This window comes from Acipenser ruthenus, chromosome 36 (assembly GCF_902713425.1).
Source record: "Acipenser ruthenus chromosome 36, fAciRut3.2 maternal haplotype, whole genome shotgun sequence".
NCBI classification, from domain to species: domain Eukaryota; kingdom Metazoa; phylum Chordata; class Actinopteri; order Acipenseriformes; family Acipenseridae; genus Acipenser; species Acipenser ruthenus.
The window spans coordinates 5,367,514-5,385,227 of NC_081224.1; the positions used below are offsets into that span (position 1 = coordinate 5,367,514).

Below are 17,714 nucleotides of genomic sequence, written 5' to 3' on the forward strand. Positions count from 1 at the left end.
TATTAATTACAAATCATTTAATTTGGTAAATGAGAAATCTGGAGGTGGTACATTTGATTGCGTATTTTTAAAATTGTGGTACTCAAGCTCCAAAAGATTGGGAACCGCTGATCTATAATTTTAGGATTGAGACATAAATTTAGATAATTTATTTAACTGACATCATGTAATCAAAGAAACTACAAAATTATACTGCAAAAGGCTACCGGAAGCCATAATAGTAGTACAGTATTTTATGTTAGATTTTGAAATGTCACATTTTTTATTTGTTGTCCTTTTTTCGTTAAGTATATGGAAAACTACAAAGCGGTATGTAATTCAATATATTAACGTAACATTATTCAGCAGGTTTCATTCGACTTTATGAAGCAAAATTAGTTAATTCTATAGGGTAATGCAAAACTTTTGGCCAGAGCTGTAGGTTAGTCCTCATTATTGGTCTAACTTATTCCACTTGTTCTGATCAGTTAAACCAGGGGATTCCCAACTTGTGGTCCGTGAGCAAACTCCCAAAATTCGGATATGCAATTCTTGCAAAAAACAATTTCTACACAATCATACACTGTGTTACTAATATTACTGAGCAACACAACAAATACCTTTATAACCACGTGATGTATAATTATAAGATATGTATGGAGTCTGCTTTCCCCCCTTTATCTGTTTTCTTTTATTATGGGTGTGTTTATAAATTAATATATATTACAGCTCCCTTTGATGCAATACCAAGCATCGCCTTCAAAGCCGCCATTAACTGAAACAGCTTTCTAATGTGAAACAAATACTAACTAAATAACTTACACATTATGAAGGCACATTTGTCTTGCCAAAATTACAGGTTCTTTTTTTTAGTCAGCATTAAAAAAAATAAATAAATAATAATACATTTTTTACATCTAGCATTGATGTAAATGCACTGCTTTCTAATCTGTGCTCATTCTACTGCTTGTGTTCACTGAACTTCAGAAAAAAAAGTAATAATAATCTGGCTGCCCCAGCCTTTTCGCTCAGCATAAAAGTAGCACACTGCATTGAATATTCCTAACTCAGTTTGAATAACTAAATTTAAAAAAAACCCAAAAAAAACAATGCATGAAAACCACATTTTCAATAATATATGTGCTACAGTGTTGCCAGGGATATATGAATATACCATTATTTCATATGTTTTTGGAGAGGTTAGCTGCATACAGTAACAGAAGTTAATGTGAAACAAAAAGAGGCTAAATTTGTAGCTTCACTTGTGAACTGTACCGTAGTGTGAATGATCGATTTGAGCTCCATGTTATTATATGGGTTTATTCAGCCAGGTTTAATATCTCACAAGACTACATGCCAAAAGGAAATTCTATGAACACTACTTCTGGAAATAATGTGTACAGTCTGTTCTTGACGCAGTCATATTTAACCAAAATGCTATAAATCCTATCGACTGTGTGCCACCAATCTGGTTTATTTTACACATCACTGCCCACCAGAAGTGGTAAGTAACATCCTGTACACTCACCAATCATTTTTTAATTGCTTCCCACCCACATCGTCTTCATATCCCGGTGTTTTTTATATCTACATCGAGTGAAGTTCGAAGATTGAAGCCCAGTAATCTCAATAAGTTAGGTACGTCATATAAATACTTTACTTTCTACATGTACTTATACACAGAGGTGAAATTCTGCTGGTACTCACTGGTACTCTGTACCGGGTCTTATTTTAATGCTGGTACTGGGTACCGGGACATATTTCATCTGCTTTTCATCCAACGCACTTGCATTCCGTTCATTCACACTAGTTCAACATTTCTCAAATGTGCTTTCATTCATCGCTGTTCATGCTGCTTGCATTCTGTTTCCTAATACTGCTTCTCTGTCTCTTAGCTGCTATTGGTCACCATTAAAGTCAGTACAATAGCTGCATGTTGATTGGCCGAACTTTCATTCCGATTACATTTCATTTTGGCATACGTCACAAATCTCTGCCCATTTCGCTTTGTCAGTGCTCATTGGTTGATAAACAAGAGCAGACCTACAGAGACGTGATAACAGCGGCATGGATTAATTATTATTAAATTAAATTCTGAGAAACTATCTGAATATTCAAACGAACATTGCTGCACATGAATTTGAAGCACACAGAATATATTACTGTAAGTAAGAATAATAATAATAATAATAATAATAATAATAATAATAATAATAATAATAATAATAATAATAATGGGATATATGTACTAATCCAAGGCTATCAATGTAGCATGGCCAGGTCCTGTTGTAGGTGAGCACCCAGGGTCTGGAAAGTTTGGGGGTGATTTCAGAGAATACAATGGAGATTGAAATGGCCAAGTCATTTTTTTTTTTTTTTTTTTGCGCCTGGTACTTTACCTAGATTGCTCCAGTAAAAAACCCAACTGTATAAATGGGTAATTGTATGTAAAAATAATGTGATATCTTGTAACAATTGTAAAATGCCCTGGATAAGGGCGCCTGCTAAGAAATAAATAATAATAATAATAATTTGGTTGTTAGTAGCTTATTGATCCCAGAATCTCATCAAGCAGCTTCTTGAAGGATCCCAGGGTGTCAGCTTCAAAAACATTACTGAGGAGTTGGTTCCAGACCCTCACAATTCTCTGTGTAAAAAAGTGCCTCCTATTTTCTGTTCTGAATGCCCCTTTAACTAATTATTATCTAAGTACTATTGGGAGGATCTCATCCGGTCCAGGGGATTTGTTTATTTTAAGAGCTCCTAGTCCCTTTAACACTTCTGCCTCTGTTATGCTAAAGTTATTCAAAACTGGACAGGAACAGGTCGACATGTGGGGCATGCTGTCCGTATCCTCCTTTGTAAAAACATGTGAAACGTAATCATTTAATATATTTGCTATTTTCTTTTCTTCGTCTGTGATTTTGCCATTTGTATCTCTTGGACTTTTAACCTCCTCTTTGAATGTTCTCTTGCTGTTATAATATTGGAAAAAAAAATTGGTTTTAGCCCCATTAGCAATATTGATTTCTATCTCTCTCTTGGCCTTTCTAACTTCCTTTTTGACTTGTGTTTGCAGTTCCAAGTACTCTTTCTGTGTACTTTGTTTTGGTCTCTTTTAAACGCTCTGTAAAGTGCCTTTTTTCGCTGAATTTTTTTAAACTGATCTATTAAACCATTTTGGCTATTTTGTTTTAGATTTAGATTTGTCTACTTTTGGGATGTAATTGTTTTGTGCCTCTAGTACTACATTTTTAAAAAACAGCCATCCTTTTTCTGTGGCTGTTTTCTCTATTTTACTCCAATCTACTTCTGTTAGTCTCAGTTTCACACCTTCATAGTTTGCTTTTCTGAAATTGTAAACCTTAGCTTTAGTCATTACTTTTTGGATTTTAAAAATCACTTCAAATGAGACCATGTTGTGGTCTGAGTTTGCCAATGGTTCTCTGACCTCTGTTTTAGTTATTCTGTCTTTGTTATTTGAAAAGTCTAAATCACGGCATGCCTCCCCTTTAGTCGGTGCCTTGACAAATTGCGTTAGGAAGCAGTCATTTGTCATTTCCACCATTTCAATTTCGTCCGACGCGCTCCCCACCGGGTTTTCCCATTTTATATGGGGGAAGTTGAAATCCCCCATTAGTATGGCTTCTCCTTTGCTACACGCATCTCTAATGTCATTGGATAACAGATTATTTTGCTCGTTGTCTGAATTTGGCGATCTACAGCATGCTCCTATTATTATGCCCTTTGAATTTTTGTCCATTATTCTGACCCATATTGATTCTGCGTTGTTTTCTTTGTCCAGATTTAACACCTGGGCTTCAAGACTATTTCTTATGTATAGCATTACCCCTCCGCCTCTTCTGTCCTGCCTGTCTTTCCTATACAGTGTATACCCACTAATATTATATCTGTTTCCATCACCCTCAGACAACCAAGTTTCTGTAACACTTATCACATTGTAGTTACTTGTTAGTGCAGTAGCTTCAAGTTCTAACATTTTGTTTCTGTTTTTTTGTTTTCTCCCCCCTTCCTTTCTAGTTTAAATGCTTCTGGACCTCCTCAAGGATCCTTTCTCCGAATAGATTGGTTCCCTTTCTGTTTAAGTGCAGTCCGTCCCACTTATATAGATAGTCCTTGTTGTAGAATGTGCTCCAATGTTCAAGAAAGGTGAAGCCTTCCTTTGTGCACCACGATTTCGGTACAAAGCTTTCAGTATTTTCAGCTTTGTTTATGATGAATTTGTTCTATTTTATCAGTTATTTTTCACTGCAGATCGGGGGATTGCAGGCTACACACACTATACGAGATATCTTGTTGCAGACTGCGCCTATTTTCATTGCAGAATCGTAGACATCAGTCGGGAGAATCATGGACTCAAGCGAGGAGGCGATCGCTGTTGTCTGTGCATTGTTTTGCACCGATAAAAGAAGAAAACGCGGAGAAGATCCATTTGGACGCGCAATTGGCTTATGTAGATTTTGCTATTAATATTTTTCTCTGATATGAAAAACATTAAATACTAGAAAAATATTCTCATTAAAAAAAAATTTTGATTTGTTTCCAAACTGGTTTCATTATGACGGTGCACAAGAAATGGCTTTAAGAATTCAAGATTCTTTAAAATCAATTTCTGCCTGGAAGTGAGGTCTTTTGCCCCACTCCCACTGTGACGAGGTTTCAGCAGCTTTCTGCGTGTGTTTGGACTTCTACCACTGACCAAAAATAATTATAAATACATATTACAGTATCATTATTCGTATCTATATAATTGAAAGCATACAGTAATGCATTTTGAATATGCAAGTACTATATGTGTGTATAATAGGACCGTGGATATTGCTAATGTCATACTCTGCAAATTCCATTTTTATCTGCGCTGGCTTTCCAGTTTATTTTTTGAAAGCTGTTTATTTTAAATTCTGTTCAGCAGCCTCTGTAGTAGCCTTTTGTTTATTTATTTGTGAAGCTAAATAGCAATTGACCGTATTTTATCCAGACACATTACAAAATGTGCAAAACAATTACCTCCATCTGCATGTACAGTTTCTTTGGGAAATATCTTGATATGATCATCAGCCGAAACATACTCTGCTTTTTTTGCTTTGTAGCCCATTTCTGGTATTTTACCTCCAGTGCTGAAAACTAGATTTTAGCAACCTAAAATCTAGTTTGCAGTACTGACTTTGTCCCACTCTCTACTGTTCAGGCCACAGAAAAGCCAGTACAGACACACTGAGAGGCTGATTAAAACATTGTTGTCATTTGAACAGTACAAGAACGTTAAACAAGTAAACAGTAAACAAGGAAGATACATAGTTTGCGTCGCTTGCGTTGTGCAGTAGTTCATTTAAATGAGGTTTCTTTTTTTTTTTTCTCTCCATACATTTCACGGTGACCCCTCAATTTCCCAATTTCTGCGAAATCGCGATTTAGGTAGACCCCTCACCTGCACGTTGGCGAAGTCCACTCTGTTGAGGTCGCTCAGCATCTGGTTGATCTGCGCTGTGTTCTGCAGGACTGCTCGCGCTGCCTGGGCCAGGTGATTGAGAGAGGTGTAGCGCCTCAGGGTCTGAGCAAAAGCACTGGCTGCCATTACCTAAAACACACCAACACTACTGAAACCCTGCTCCAGCTAAACAACACACAGAGATACCCAGAGATAGAGAGACACACACACACACAGACACACACACAGGGACTGAGCAAACGCACTGGCTGTCGTCACCTCAAACACACCAACAATACTGAAACCCTGCTCCAGCTAAACAACACACAGAGACACAGATACCCAGATGGAGACAAACTCACTGGCTGCCATCACCTAAAACACACAAACAGACAAAAATATACACTACTCACAGACATGTCTACACAAACACGCTCGCTCCTGTAAATTCCTGTCACACTGGACACTAACACCAACGCGCAGAATACCGGTGCTGCTCAGACTGTGCCATGACTCCCTGCTGACCCCCACCCCTCACCTTGACCCGCACCATCTCCTCTGGGATGTTCATCATGGCATTGGTCAGCCAGCTCTCCAGACTCTTGGCAAAGTTACGGATGGCTTGAGTTAAGGCACCTGGAGGAACAGACAGACGGACAGACAGACAGGGAGAGAGAGAGAGAGAGGACAGTTATTCACACAGATAAAGGAAAGATTAAAAGAGCCTTAACCCTTTCTAGAATAGGCTACGAGTGTGTGTGTCTGTCTCAGTATGTATGTATCTTAGTGTGTGTCTCAGTGAATTGGTTGTCTGGTTGACTCACTGGGAAAGGGTCTCAGCACGTCCAGTATCAGTATCTTCACTAGCTTCTGGTACAGCAAGTTGTGTCAGTGTGTCTCAGACTGTATTTCTCAGTGTATCTCAGTCTGTGTTTCTCGGAGGATCTCAGTCTGTTTGTCGGAGGATCTCAGTCTGTGTTTGTGTTTCTCAGTGTATCTCAGTCTGTGTTTCTCAGTGTATCTTAATCTGTTTCTCAGTGCATCTCAGTCTGTGTTTCTCGGAGGATCTCAGTCTGTGTTTGTGTTTCTCAGTATCTTAATCTGTTTTTCAGTGTATCTCAGTCTGTGTTTCTCGGAGGATCTCAGTCTGTGTTTGTGTTTCTCAGTGTATCTCAGTCTGTGTTTTGCAATGTTTCTCAATGCATCTGTCTGTATATCTCAGTGTTTTCAATGCATCTCAGTCGATCTCAGTGTGTTTCTCAGTGGATCTCAGTCTGTGTTTCTCAGTGTCTCACTGTTTTTCACTGTCCCCATCTGTGTTTCTCAGTGTATCTGAGTGTTTTTTAGTGTCTCAGTATGTTTTTCTCGGTGGATCTCAGTGTATCACTTTCTGAGTTTCTTGGTGCATGTCAGTCTGTGTTTCCCAGTGCATATCAGTCTGTGTTTCTTAGTGTATCTCAGTGTGTCTCAGTCTATCGGTGTTTTTCACTGTGTATCAGTCTGTGTTTCTCAGTGGATCTCAATCTGTGTTTTTCAGTGTCTCAGTCTGTGTTTCTCAGTGTATCGGAGTGTTTTTCAGTGTTTCATTATGTGTTCCTCAAAGCATCTTAGTCTGTGTTTCTCAGTGGATCTTAATCTGTTTCTCAGTGGACCTCAGTGTGTGTTTCTCAGTGGATCTCAGTCTGTGTTTCTCAATGCGTGTCAGTCTGTGTTTCTCAGTGTGTCTCAAGGGGCGTTCACACCGGATGCGGCGCGGCACTGGCGCACGGCAAAAGCAATGGTTTTATAAGAACATAAGAAAGTTTACAAACGAGAGGAGGCCATTCAGCCCACCTTGCTTGTTTGGTTGTTAGTAGCTTATTGATCCCAGAATCTCATCAAGCAGCTTCTTGAAGGATCCCAGGGTGTCAGCTTCAACAACATTACTGGGGAGTTGGTTCCAGACCCTCACAATTCTCTGTGTAAAAAAGTGCCTCCTATTTTCTGTTCTGAATGCCCCTTTATTTAATCTCCATTTGTGACCCCTGGTCCTTGTTCCTTTTTTCAGGTCAAAAAAGTCCCCTAGGTCGACATTGTCTATACCTTTTAGGATTTTGAATGTTTGAATCAGATCACCGCGTCGTGTCGTTCGGGGTGATTGTGGTGCTACTATAGCGTAAGCATTTCTTTTTTTTTTTTTGGATAAATTAACTGCAGACTTTTAAAAGATAAAGAAAAACATTTTATTTGGTGTACATCTATTTTAACAAAATTAATAAAAAAGGAGGGGGGGTGATTGTGGTGGTGTGGGGGTTACAATTAGGTTTTATAAAAAAATATTTATAATGTTTCGCTCCTCAGTTTTGTCTTTTGTCAGTGTCTTCAGTTCTGTCAAAAGAGTTTTTTATTTTCCCGCTGGCATTTACTGTTTGTTGCTCTGCAACCAAAAGCTGTACCTGCAGCCGTGACGTAACAACGGACCGCCCACTGACTTTACCCTGCCGCGTTTGGTGTGAACAGTAGTGCAGCTCGGCGTGCAAGCAGTCGGCATGCGCGCCGTGTCCGCTGTGAACACCCCTTCAGTCTGTGTTTCTCAGTGGTGTCTCTCAGTGATACCGATCCACAAAAAGGAGACAAAACCAAACCAGGTAACTACAGACCAATAAGCCTGACTTCTATTATATGTAAACTTACGAAAACTATAATAAGATCCAAAATGGAAAATTACCTAAAAGGCTAAAAGAATAGACTTTTTTTACACAGAGAATTTTGAGGGTCTGGAACCAACTCCTCTGTAATGTTGTTGAAGCTGACGCCCTGGGATCCTTCAAGAAGCTGCTTGAAGAGATTCTGGGATCAATAAGCTACTAACAACCAAACGAGCAAGATGGGCCGAATGGCCTTCTCTCATTTGTAAACTTTCTCATATTCTTATGTTTTTATGTTTCTCAGTGTATCTCAGTCTGTGTTTCTCAGTGTGTCTCAGTCTGTGTTTCTCAGTGTGTCTCCAGTCTGTGTTTCTCAGTGTGTCTCAATCTGTGTTTCTCAGTGGATCTCAGTCTGTGTTTCTCAGTGTGTCTCCAGTCTGTGTTTCTCAGTGGATCTCATTCTGTATTTTTCAGTGTGTCTCAGCCTGTGTTTCTCAGTGGATCTCAATCGGTTTCTCAGTGTGTCTCGAGTCTTTGTTTCTCAGTGTGTCTCCAGTCTGTGCTTCTCAGCGTGTCTCAGTCCGTGTTTCTTAGTGTGTCTCAGTCTGTGTTTCTCAGTGTGTCTCAGTCTGTGTTTCTCAGTGTGTCTCAGTCTGTGTTTCTCAGTGTGTCTCAGTCTGTGTTTCTCAGTGTGTCTCAGTCTGTGTTTCTCAGTGTGTCTCAGTCTGTTTCTCAGTGTGTCTTAGTCTGTGTTCCTCAGTGTGTCTCACTGGGGATGGGTCTCAGCACGTCTGGTATCAGGATCTCCACTAGCCCCTGGTACAGCATGTTGTCGCACTCTTTGGTCCAGCGCAGCACAGGATCATACTTGCATAGGACCACCAGACAGCCCTTCGGCAGCCTCTTCTCAGACTCATCATGACTGTCAGAGACAGGCAGACAGAGACACAAAGATAGACAAAATATTAAGGTAAGCAGCTTAAAAATCACTGTTGATCCATGTTAAGGCCTCAAACATGAACCTAGTAATAGTGTTATTGATAGTTGTATAAGTTTGTGAGGCTGTTCTTTAGTTGTGTGTGCGTGTGGATTGTTGTGTAGCTATGTGTGAATCTGTGTGCAGGTTACTGTGTGAAGTGAGGGTGCAGTGTGTGTGTGTGAGTGTGTAACAGTGTGTAGTGCATGTACAGCTATGGCCAAAAGTTTTGCATCACCCTTTAGAACTAATTTTGCTTCATAAAGTTGAATTAAACCTGCTGAATAATGTTATGTTAACATATTGAATCACAATCCGCTTTGTAGTTTTCCATATACTTAACAAAAAACTGACAAAAATCGAAAAATGTGACGTTTCGAAATCTAACATGAAATACTGTACTACTATTATGGCTTCCGGTAGACTTTTGCAATATCATTTTGTTGTTTCTTTGATTACATGATGTTAAATAAAAGATCTAAATTATGTTGATGTATATATATATATATTAAAATGTTGGGATTAGAACATTAAAAAAATAAATAAATAAAATAAAAAAGATTTTTTATTTTATTTATTTATTTATTTATTTATTTATTTTTTTAATGTTTTAATCCCAACATTTTAGGGGATGCAAAACTTTTGGCTGTAGTGTGTTTTTGTTTGTGTGTGTGCGTTAACACTAGCTGTGTGTCAGTGTGAGTGTGTAGCAGTATGCAGTGTGTGTGTGTGTGTGTGTGTTAATACTCACACTAGGAGTGGTGTGCTGTCGCTGGGCTGGCTCTCGCTGAACCTCCAGAATGTTTTCCACAGTGTCTCCACCAGAGTGAACTGCAAGTTTATCATCACATCCAAGATAGCCTGCGGTGGGTGGGTGGGGGCTTTATTATTATAACTACTAACATACCGAAAGACACAGTGCCCCAGAGCTCCCCAGAGACAAACACAGTTACACACATGCACAGAGACAATCACAGTGACATACATACACACACACACAGACAGCTGTACCTCGCAGTACCCCAGACAGACAGTGAGACAAACAGGCACTCAGCCCGCCTCTAGCTCACAGTGCCCCAGACAGACAGCCGGCCTACCTCGCAGTGCTCGCGGTACAGCAGGTGAAAGGCCTTGATGTGCTCCATTGCTATCCCATCAGGCAGTGCTTTCCCCTGCAGGTCGATCTCTGCAAACTCAGGCAAAGTGCGGGAGGCATCTGCAAGGGAGAGATCAGACTCAGACAAACACCCTCCCCCCCCATACCAGACCCTCTACACACCACACATAAGCTAATAATAGTGTGTGCCATAGTATTGTTCACTTCAAGACACACTGGTTTTGATGTATTTCTCCACATCCCCATCCCCAAAAATACTTCATTAGTGTTTTCTCCACCTCCCAACAGTTTTTTCATCTTTGAGTTGCATGGTCTTTAATCTGACGGCAGAATCTGGGGCGGAATGAATCTACTGCAGGACCGTACAAAATCTAACTAACTGTCTATACCAGGGATGGAATTAAGGATCCCATTGCATAGCAGTTTGATCCAATCCAGATTTGAATATGAGGCACACCTAAGCTTGTTACCTATACTCTGTGGCTAATTCAACTCCTAGTAAAACCTGGAATGGGTGAAATTGCTATGCAATAGGAGTCTTATTTCCACCCCTCTATACATTAAAAAGACTACACATGACTCATCAGTTAAATTATTTTAACTTAGTATAGAATCACAAAAATGAAAATCATACTCAGAAATTGCTACTGCGATTAGTATTGCTGTTCAGCAGTGCAGGGTGACATCAGGGCACAGGATAAGTTGAGTGATCCATAACTTTGATTATTGACTAAACTGTTGTAGCCTGTAGAGACTACAACAGCCTCTCGAGAACTGCTGATGCTGCTTTCACTGTGCTTTATTACACTTTGCTATGCGTTTACTTTGGAAAACCTTTATAAGGGGAGTCTTGCAGTAGTTGTGGGTGGGTGGTTTCTCAACCTCACTCCTAGACACAGCTGTAAACATGCTTTATTATAACATTGTGGTATGAGTATTCAGGATTATACTTCATCTGGCCTTGCTGCACTCATGGTAGTGTGGTTTTGCAGTCTTCTTACCCAGGAACTGCTGGTACTGTTGCACCTGAGCGCTGATGTCTGACAGGCCCGAGCCCTGCTGCTGCTGCCCCCCCAGAGACATGCCGTTTGCCATCCCCTCCACCTTCTGCACAGGCTTGAGCCTGTGGATAAGAGCCAGCAACAGCATGAGGGTGAGAGAGAGTGGGGACAAGAGCCAGCAACAGCATGATGTTGACAGAGAGAGTAGGGGCAGGGAGGAGACAGGGGGACAACAGCCAGCAACAGCATGAGGGTGAGAGAGATTAGAGACAGGGAGAGTTCAGGGGGATAAAGGGGGTACAGGTAGGGTGCAGGGCGATAAAGGGGGTACAGGTAGGGTGCAGAATGCAACTGCACGAGGGGACAGTAAGGGTGCAGTGGGGCTAGGGTGGAAAATGTGAGAGCAAGTGATAGGCGGTGCTGTCTCACCCATGTTTCTGAGAGAAGAGTTGCTGCCTCATGGCCAGGTGTTGCTGGGAGAGTGTGTTAGGGAGTGATAGGGGTTGATAGGGGTGTGATTTCACCTCTGTTTCTGAAAGGGCTGTTGCCTCGTGGCCAGGTGTTGCTGGGAGAGTGTGTTAAGGAATGATAGCGAGTGCTAGGGAGTGATAGGGATGTGTGGTCTCACTGTTTCTGAGAGAAGGGCTGCTGCCTCATGGCCTTGTGTTGCTGGGAGAGTGTGTTAGGGAGTGATAGGGGTGTGATTTCCCCTCTGTTTCTGAAAGGGCTGTTGCCTCGTGGCCAGGTGTTGCTGGGAGTGTGTTAGGGAGTGATAGGGGTGTAATTTCACCTCTGTTTCTGAAAGGGCTGCTGCCTCGTGGCCAGGTGTTGCTGGGAGAGTGTGTTAGGGAGTGATAGGGGTGTGATTTCACTTCAGTTTCTGAGAGGGCTGCTGCCTCATGGTCAGGTGTTGCTGGGAGAGTGTGTTTGGGAGTGACAGAGAGTTATAGGGGGTGCAGTCTCACTTCTGTTTCTGAGAGAAGGGCTGCTGCCTCATGGCCAGGTGTTGCTGGTCCTCAATCAGTCTGAGCAGGGGGGAGTTGGCTTTGATCCTCAGCCCGTAGTAATGGTACTTGGAGTTCCCTCTGAAACACACAATCAGCCTGGATCAGTGTGTGCGTGTGTGTACAGGCTCCTGGTTCATAGGCAGCTGTATGTCAAAACTTACATTTTTGCTGTACACTATCTAGGTTCAGTTTTGTTGTTGTTTTATTTTTTCTTACCGTTATTGGTTTTGTGTCCGTATCCGTCCTTCTGTCTGCACTAGTTTTAAACTATTCTGTGAAGCGCTTAGATGAGGTTCCGTGGCATGAAAGGCTCTAATAAATTGGAAGTTGTTGTTGTTGTTCTGTGTACAGTAACTATTTCAGTGTGTGTGTTGTTGTACTTGTTTACACTACCAGCCTCAGTGTGTGTGTACAGTCTCGTAGTTCATTGTGTTCTGTGTACAGTATCTACTTCAGTGTGTGTGTCTGTGTGTGTGCGCGCAGTCTGTGGTTCAGTGTGTGTGTTTATGTTGATCTGTGTTTCAGTATGTGTGTATTGCCCCTGCTTCAGTGTGTGAATGTTGTTTTGTATACAGTACCTGCTCCAGTGTATGTGTATGTCTATGCATAGTACCTGGTGCCCAGCCTCCTGGTCCTCAGCCCCATGAACACTGATCGGATGAGTTTCCCAAATGATGCTGCGTTGACGGGCTCCAGTTTCTGCTCCTGGCAGTGCAGCAGGTAGTGGCAGTATAGCGTGCTGCGGGGCAGACTCACGCCCTCCGCAGTCTCGTAGTTATCCAGCAGCCACTGCACCTGACAAGAGGGGGAGCAGTCAGAAACTAGAGGGGCAATCCGCTAACAACTTCCTGATACAATACCAGACAGGTGTTAATCCACACATACATTGACAACACTGTATTATTCCAAAGCAAGAAGCAAAACGTTTTGCACTGTGTGTGTGTGTGTGTGTGGGCAGGTATTACTATTAATGTGCAAACAAAATTTGAGAAAATGTCCCCACAACTCCTGAAATAACGACATTGTGGGGACATTTTGTAAAACGTGTTTTTAAGAACTAAATATGCCTTAGAAAATAAATAAATTAATAATAATAATAATAATAATAATAATAATAATAATAATAATAATATATATATATATATATATATATATATATATATATATATATATATATATATATATATATATATATATATATATATATATATATATAGAACAGCCTCAATTCGTCGGGGCATGGACTCTACAAGGTGTCGAAAGCGTTCCACAGGGATGCTGGCCCACGTTGACTCCAATGCTTCCCACCGTTGTGTCAAGTTGGCTGGTAGTGGATCTCTACTCCGAATAGCTTGTTCCATCTCATCCCACAGATGCTCAATTGGATTGAGATCTGGTGACTGGGCAGGCCACTGCAGTAAGCTGAATTCACGGTCATGTTCATGGAACCATTCCTGGACAATCCTAGCCTTGTGGCATGGAGCATTATCCTGCTGAAAAAATCCATTAGCAGATGGATACACTGCTGCCATGAAGGGATGCACCTGATTGGCAATGATGTTCAGATATCCTGTGGCATTCAAACGTTGCTCCACTTTTATTAAGGAGCCCAATGTGTGCCATGAAAACACACCCCACACCATCACACCACCACCACTAGCCTGCAATGTTGACACGCAGGCATGATGGATGCATGTACTCATGTGGTTTTCTCCATACCCTAGTCCTCCCATCAGCGTGAAACAGCAAGAACCGGGATTCATCAGACCAGGCAATGTTTTTCCAATCCTCCAGTGTCCAGTGTTTTCGTTCCTTAGCCCACTGCAACTGCAGTTTCTTGTGTTTTGCTGAAAGAAGTGGAACTCTGTTAGGTCGTCGGCTGCCATACCCCATTCGTGTCAAGGTACGACGAGTTGTGCATTCTTTTATGGGTCTTTCAGCACCAATGTTGTACTGGACTGTCAGTTGATTAACTGTAGCCCGTCTGTTGCTCTGCACAATTTGTGTCAGCCTCCTTTGGCCTCTTTCATCAATGAGCCGTTTTCGACCACTGGCCTGCCGTTGGCTGGATGTCCTTTGGGTGGTGGACCATCCTTGATACACACGGGAAACTGCTGAGCATGAAAAACCCAGCAGCATTGCAGTTCTTGACACACTCAAACCGGCGTGCCTGGCACCTACTACCATACCCCGTTCAAAGGCACTTAAATCTTTTGTCTTGCCCATTTACCCTCTGAATGGCACACATACAGTACACAATCCATGTCTCAATTGTGTCAAGGCTTAAAAATCCTTCTTTAACCTGTCTCCCCTTCATCTACACTGATTGAAGTTGATTTAACAGGTTACATCAATAAGGGATTATAGCTTTCACCTGGATTCACCTCGTCAGTCTATTTCATGGAAAGAGGAGGTGTTCCTAATGTTTTGTACACTCAGTGTGTATATATATATATATATATATATATATATATATATATACAGTGCCTTGCGAAAGTATTCGGCCCCCTTGAACTTTGCGACCTTTTGCCACATTTCAGGCTTCAAACATAAAGATATGAAACTGTAATTTTTTGTGAAGAATCAACAACAAGTGGGACACAATCATGAAGTGGAACGAAATTTATTGGATATTTCAAACTTTTTTAACAAATAAAAAACTGAAAAATTGGGCGTGCAAAATTATTCAGCCCCTTTACTTTCAGTGCAGCAAACTCTCTCCAGAAGTTCAGTGAGGATCTCTGAATGATCCAATGTTGACCTAAATGACTAATGATGATAAATAGAATCCACCTGTGTGTAATCAAGTCTCCGTATAAATGCACCTGCACTGTGATAGTCTCAGAGGTCCGTTTAAAGCGCAGAGAGCATCATGAAGAACAAGGAACACACCAGGCAGGTCCGAGATACTGTTGTGGAGAAGTTTAAAGCCGGATTTGGATACAAAAAGATTTCCCAAGCTTTAAACATCCCAAGGAGCACTGTGCAAGCGATAATATTGAAATGGAAGGAGTATCAGACCACTGCAAATCTACCAAGACCTGGCCGTCCCTCTAAACTTTCAGCTCATACAAGGAGAAGACTGATCAGAGATGCAGCCAAGAGGCCCATGATCACTCTGGATGAACTGCAGAGATCTACAGCTGAGGTGGGAGACTCTGTCCATAGGACAACAATCAGTCGTATAATGCACAAATCTGGCCTTTATGGAAGAGTGGCAAGAAGAAAGCCATTTCTTAAAGATATCCATAAAAAGTGTCGTTTACAGTTTGCCACAAGCCACCTGGGAGACACACCAAACATGTGGAAGAAGGTGCTCTGGTCAGATGAAACCAAAATCGAACTTTTTGGCAACAATGCAAAACGTTATGTTTGGCGTAAAAGCAACACAGCTCATCACCCTGAACACACCATCCCCACTGTCAAACATGGTGGTGGCAGCATCATGGTTTGGGCCTGCTTTTCTTCAGCAGGGACAGGGAAGATGGTTAAAATTGATGGGAAGATGGATGGAGCCAAATACAGGACCATTCTGGAAGAAAACCTGATGGAGTCTGCAAAAGACCTGAGACTGGGATGGAGATTTGTCTTCCAACAAGACAATGATCCAAAACATAAAGCAAAATCTACAATGGAATGGTTCACAAATAAACATATCCAGGTGTTAGAATGGCCAAGTCAAAGTCCAGACCTGAATCCAATCGAGAATCTGTGGAAAGAACTGAAAACTGCTGTTCACAAATGCTCTCCATCCAACCTCACTGAGCTCGAGCTGTTTTGCAAGGAGGAATGGGCAAAAATTTCAGTCTCTCGATGTGCAAAACTGATAGAGACATACCCCAAGCGACTTACAGCTGTAATCGCAGCAAAAGGTGGCGCTACAAAGTATTAACTTAAGGGGGCTGAATAATTTTGCACGCCCAATTTTTCAGTTTTTTATTTGTTAAAAAAGTTTGAAATATCCAATAAATTTCGTTCCACTTCATGATTGTGTCCCACTTGTTGTTGATTCTTCACAAAAAATTACAGTTTCATATCTTTATGTTTGAAGCCTGAAATGTGGCAAAAGGTCGCAAAGTTCAAGGGGGCCGAATACTTTCGCAAGGCACTGTGTATATATATATATATATATATATATATATATATATATATATATATATATATATATATATATATATATATATATATATATACACTTTTTTTTTTATTTTCTTAGTCAAAATATTTGGTTTGTTGTCGACTTGCACGCTGTGTGGAGTTTTGTCTGACTGGAGTTAGAAATAGTAAATAAAAATATAGTGAGAGTCAATGAAATGTCCCCACAAATATAGGAATGCAAACGTGTGTGTGTGTAGCTGTGTCTTATGTTTACCACAGTACATTTGCCCGTGCTTTTCCCATGGTTATACTCTGCATTTACCATGGTTTGTCATGTTTTTTAATATGCTTTACCGTACCTCTCTAGGCTTTATAATGCTTACCTATGCTTTACAATGCTTTCACTGTGCTATATGACAATTTGCTGTGCTTTTACTATGGTACTTTTTGTTTCGTGTGTGTGTGTGTGTGTGTGTGTGTATCTCTGTGTGAGTAGTTCTGGCACTGTTGTGTGTGTGTGTGTGTGTGTGTGTGTGTGTGTGTGTGTGTGTGCGTGTGTATCTCTGGGTGTGTGGCTATGTATTTTGATACTCACAGTAGCAGGAGATGCCCGGGTGGTGTGTGAGTAGCTCTGGCTGGCACTGCCCAGCATGTACCCCCCCTGGATGACGTAGCTTCCTGCTGCCACTGCCGTCGCTGTGTTTCCTCCCTGCCCCGCCGCTGGCCCCGCCCCTGCTGTGCTGGGATTGGCTACGATCTGCCCCCCGGACACATACATGGGCACTGCCCCACTGGCGCTGGGCACGGCCTGAGAGGTCACAGGGGTGCTGACCTGTGACCCTGAGCCCCCAGACTCGTAATAGGGGGGGTCCGCGCTCTGGCTGTATAAGGGGGTCTCAGAGTAGGGGTAGCTGCTGGAGCGACTGTGGAGAGAGGGAGGGGGAGAGAGAGAAAGGGAGAAGAATGAGATTATAGAACTACGTTTCCACTATTCATAAACACTCATTGTCAGCATTTGTGCTCACTTTAATAAAGCTGGTAACTATCTGTAAAAAATAACAATTAATAATTGTTAAGGTTAGGGTCTAGGTCAATATTACTTAGCAGCTGAGCTTATTCCTTCAAAATCATATGCTTTTCTTTCTAGAATTTCAAGATATTATTTTTTTTTGGTTTTATAAATATCAAGAAACTAACTGAAGACTTTTTTGGGCTAAACGCTGTGTTTGTCATTTCATTTTGAATCGATTTGACATTGAATAAGACTATTGAGTGTTTTCTAGTTTGTATCTGCCAGAGTTGTGTGGGGAGCTGTGGAGCTAAGGAGGGCTGTGGGGGGTTGTAGAGCTGTGCGGATCTGTGGAGGGCTATGGAGCTGTGTTGAGCTGTAGAGGGCTGTGGGGGGCAGTGGAGCTGTGCGAAACTGTGGGGGCTGTGGAGCTGTGGGGGGCTGTCGGGAG

At 41.5% G+C, this 17,714-nt stretch overlaps 1 protein-coding gene across 6 annotated transcripts in view; it reads right to left on the minus strand.

Moving 5' to 3' along the window:
* rfx1a (regulatory factor X, 1a (influences HLA class II expression)) overlaps positions 1-17,714 on the minus strand; it is a 163,960-nt gene that overhangs the window by 72,923 nt on the left and 73,323 nt on the right. For 5 of the 6 annotated variants that reach the window (XM_059008332.1, XM_059008330.1, XM_059008329.1 and 2 more), the window contains 9 exons: positions 16,850-17,177; positions 12,770-12,951; positions 12,115-12,234; positions 11,150-11,271; positions 10,129-10,247; positions 9,783-9,892; positions 8,826-8,977; positions 5,967-6,064; positions 5,429-5,578 (listed from right to left, as the gene is read on the minus strand). In XM_059008332.1, the coding sequence (XP_058864315.1) occupies positions 5,429-5,578; positions 5,967-6,064; positions 8,826-8,977; positions 9,783-9,892; positions 10,129-10,247; positions 11,150-11,271; positions 12,115-12,234; positions 12,770-12,951; positions 16,850-17,177 (1,381 nt within the window). The remainder of the gene's footprint in view (positions 1-5,428; positions 5,579-5,966; positions 6,065-8,825; positions 8,978-9,782; positions 9,893-10,128; positions 10,248-11,149; positions 11,272-12,114; positions 12,235-12,769; positions 12,952-16,849; positions 17,178-17,714) is intronic. The other variant, XM_059008331.1, reaches the window with a different exon arrangement.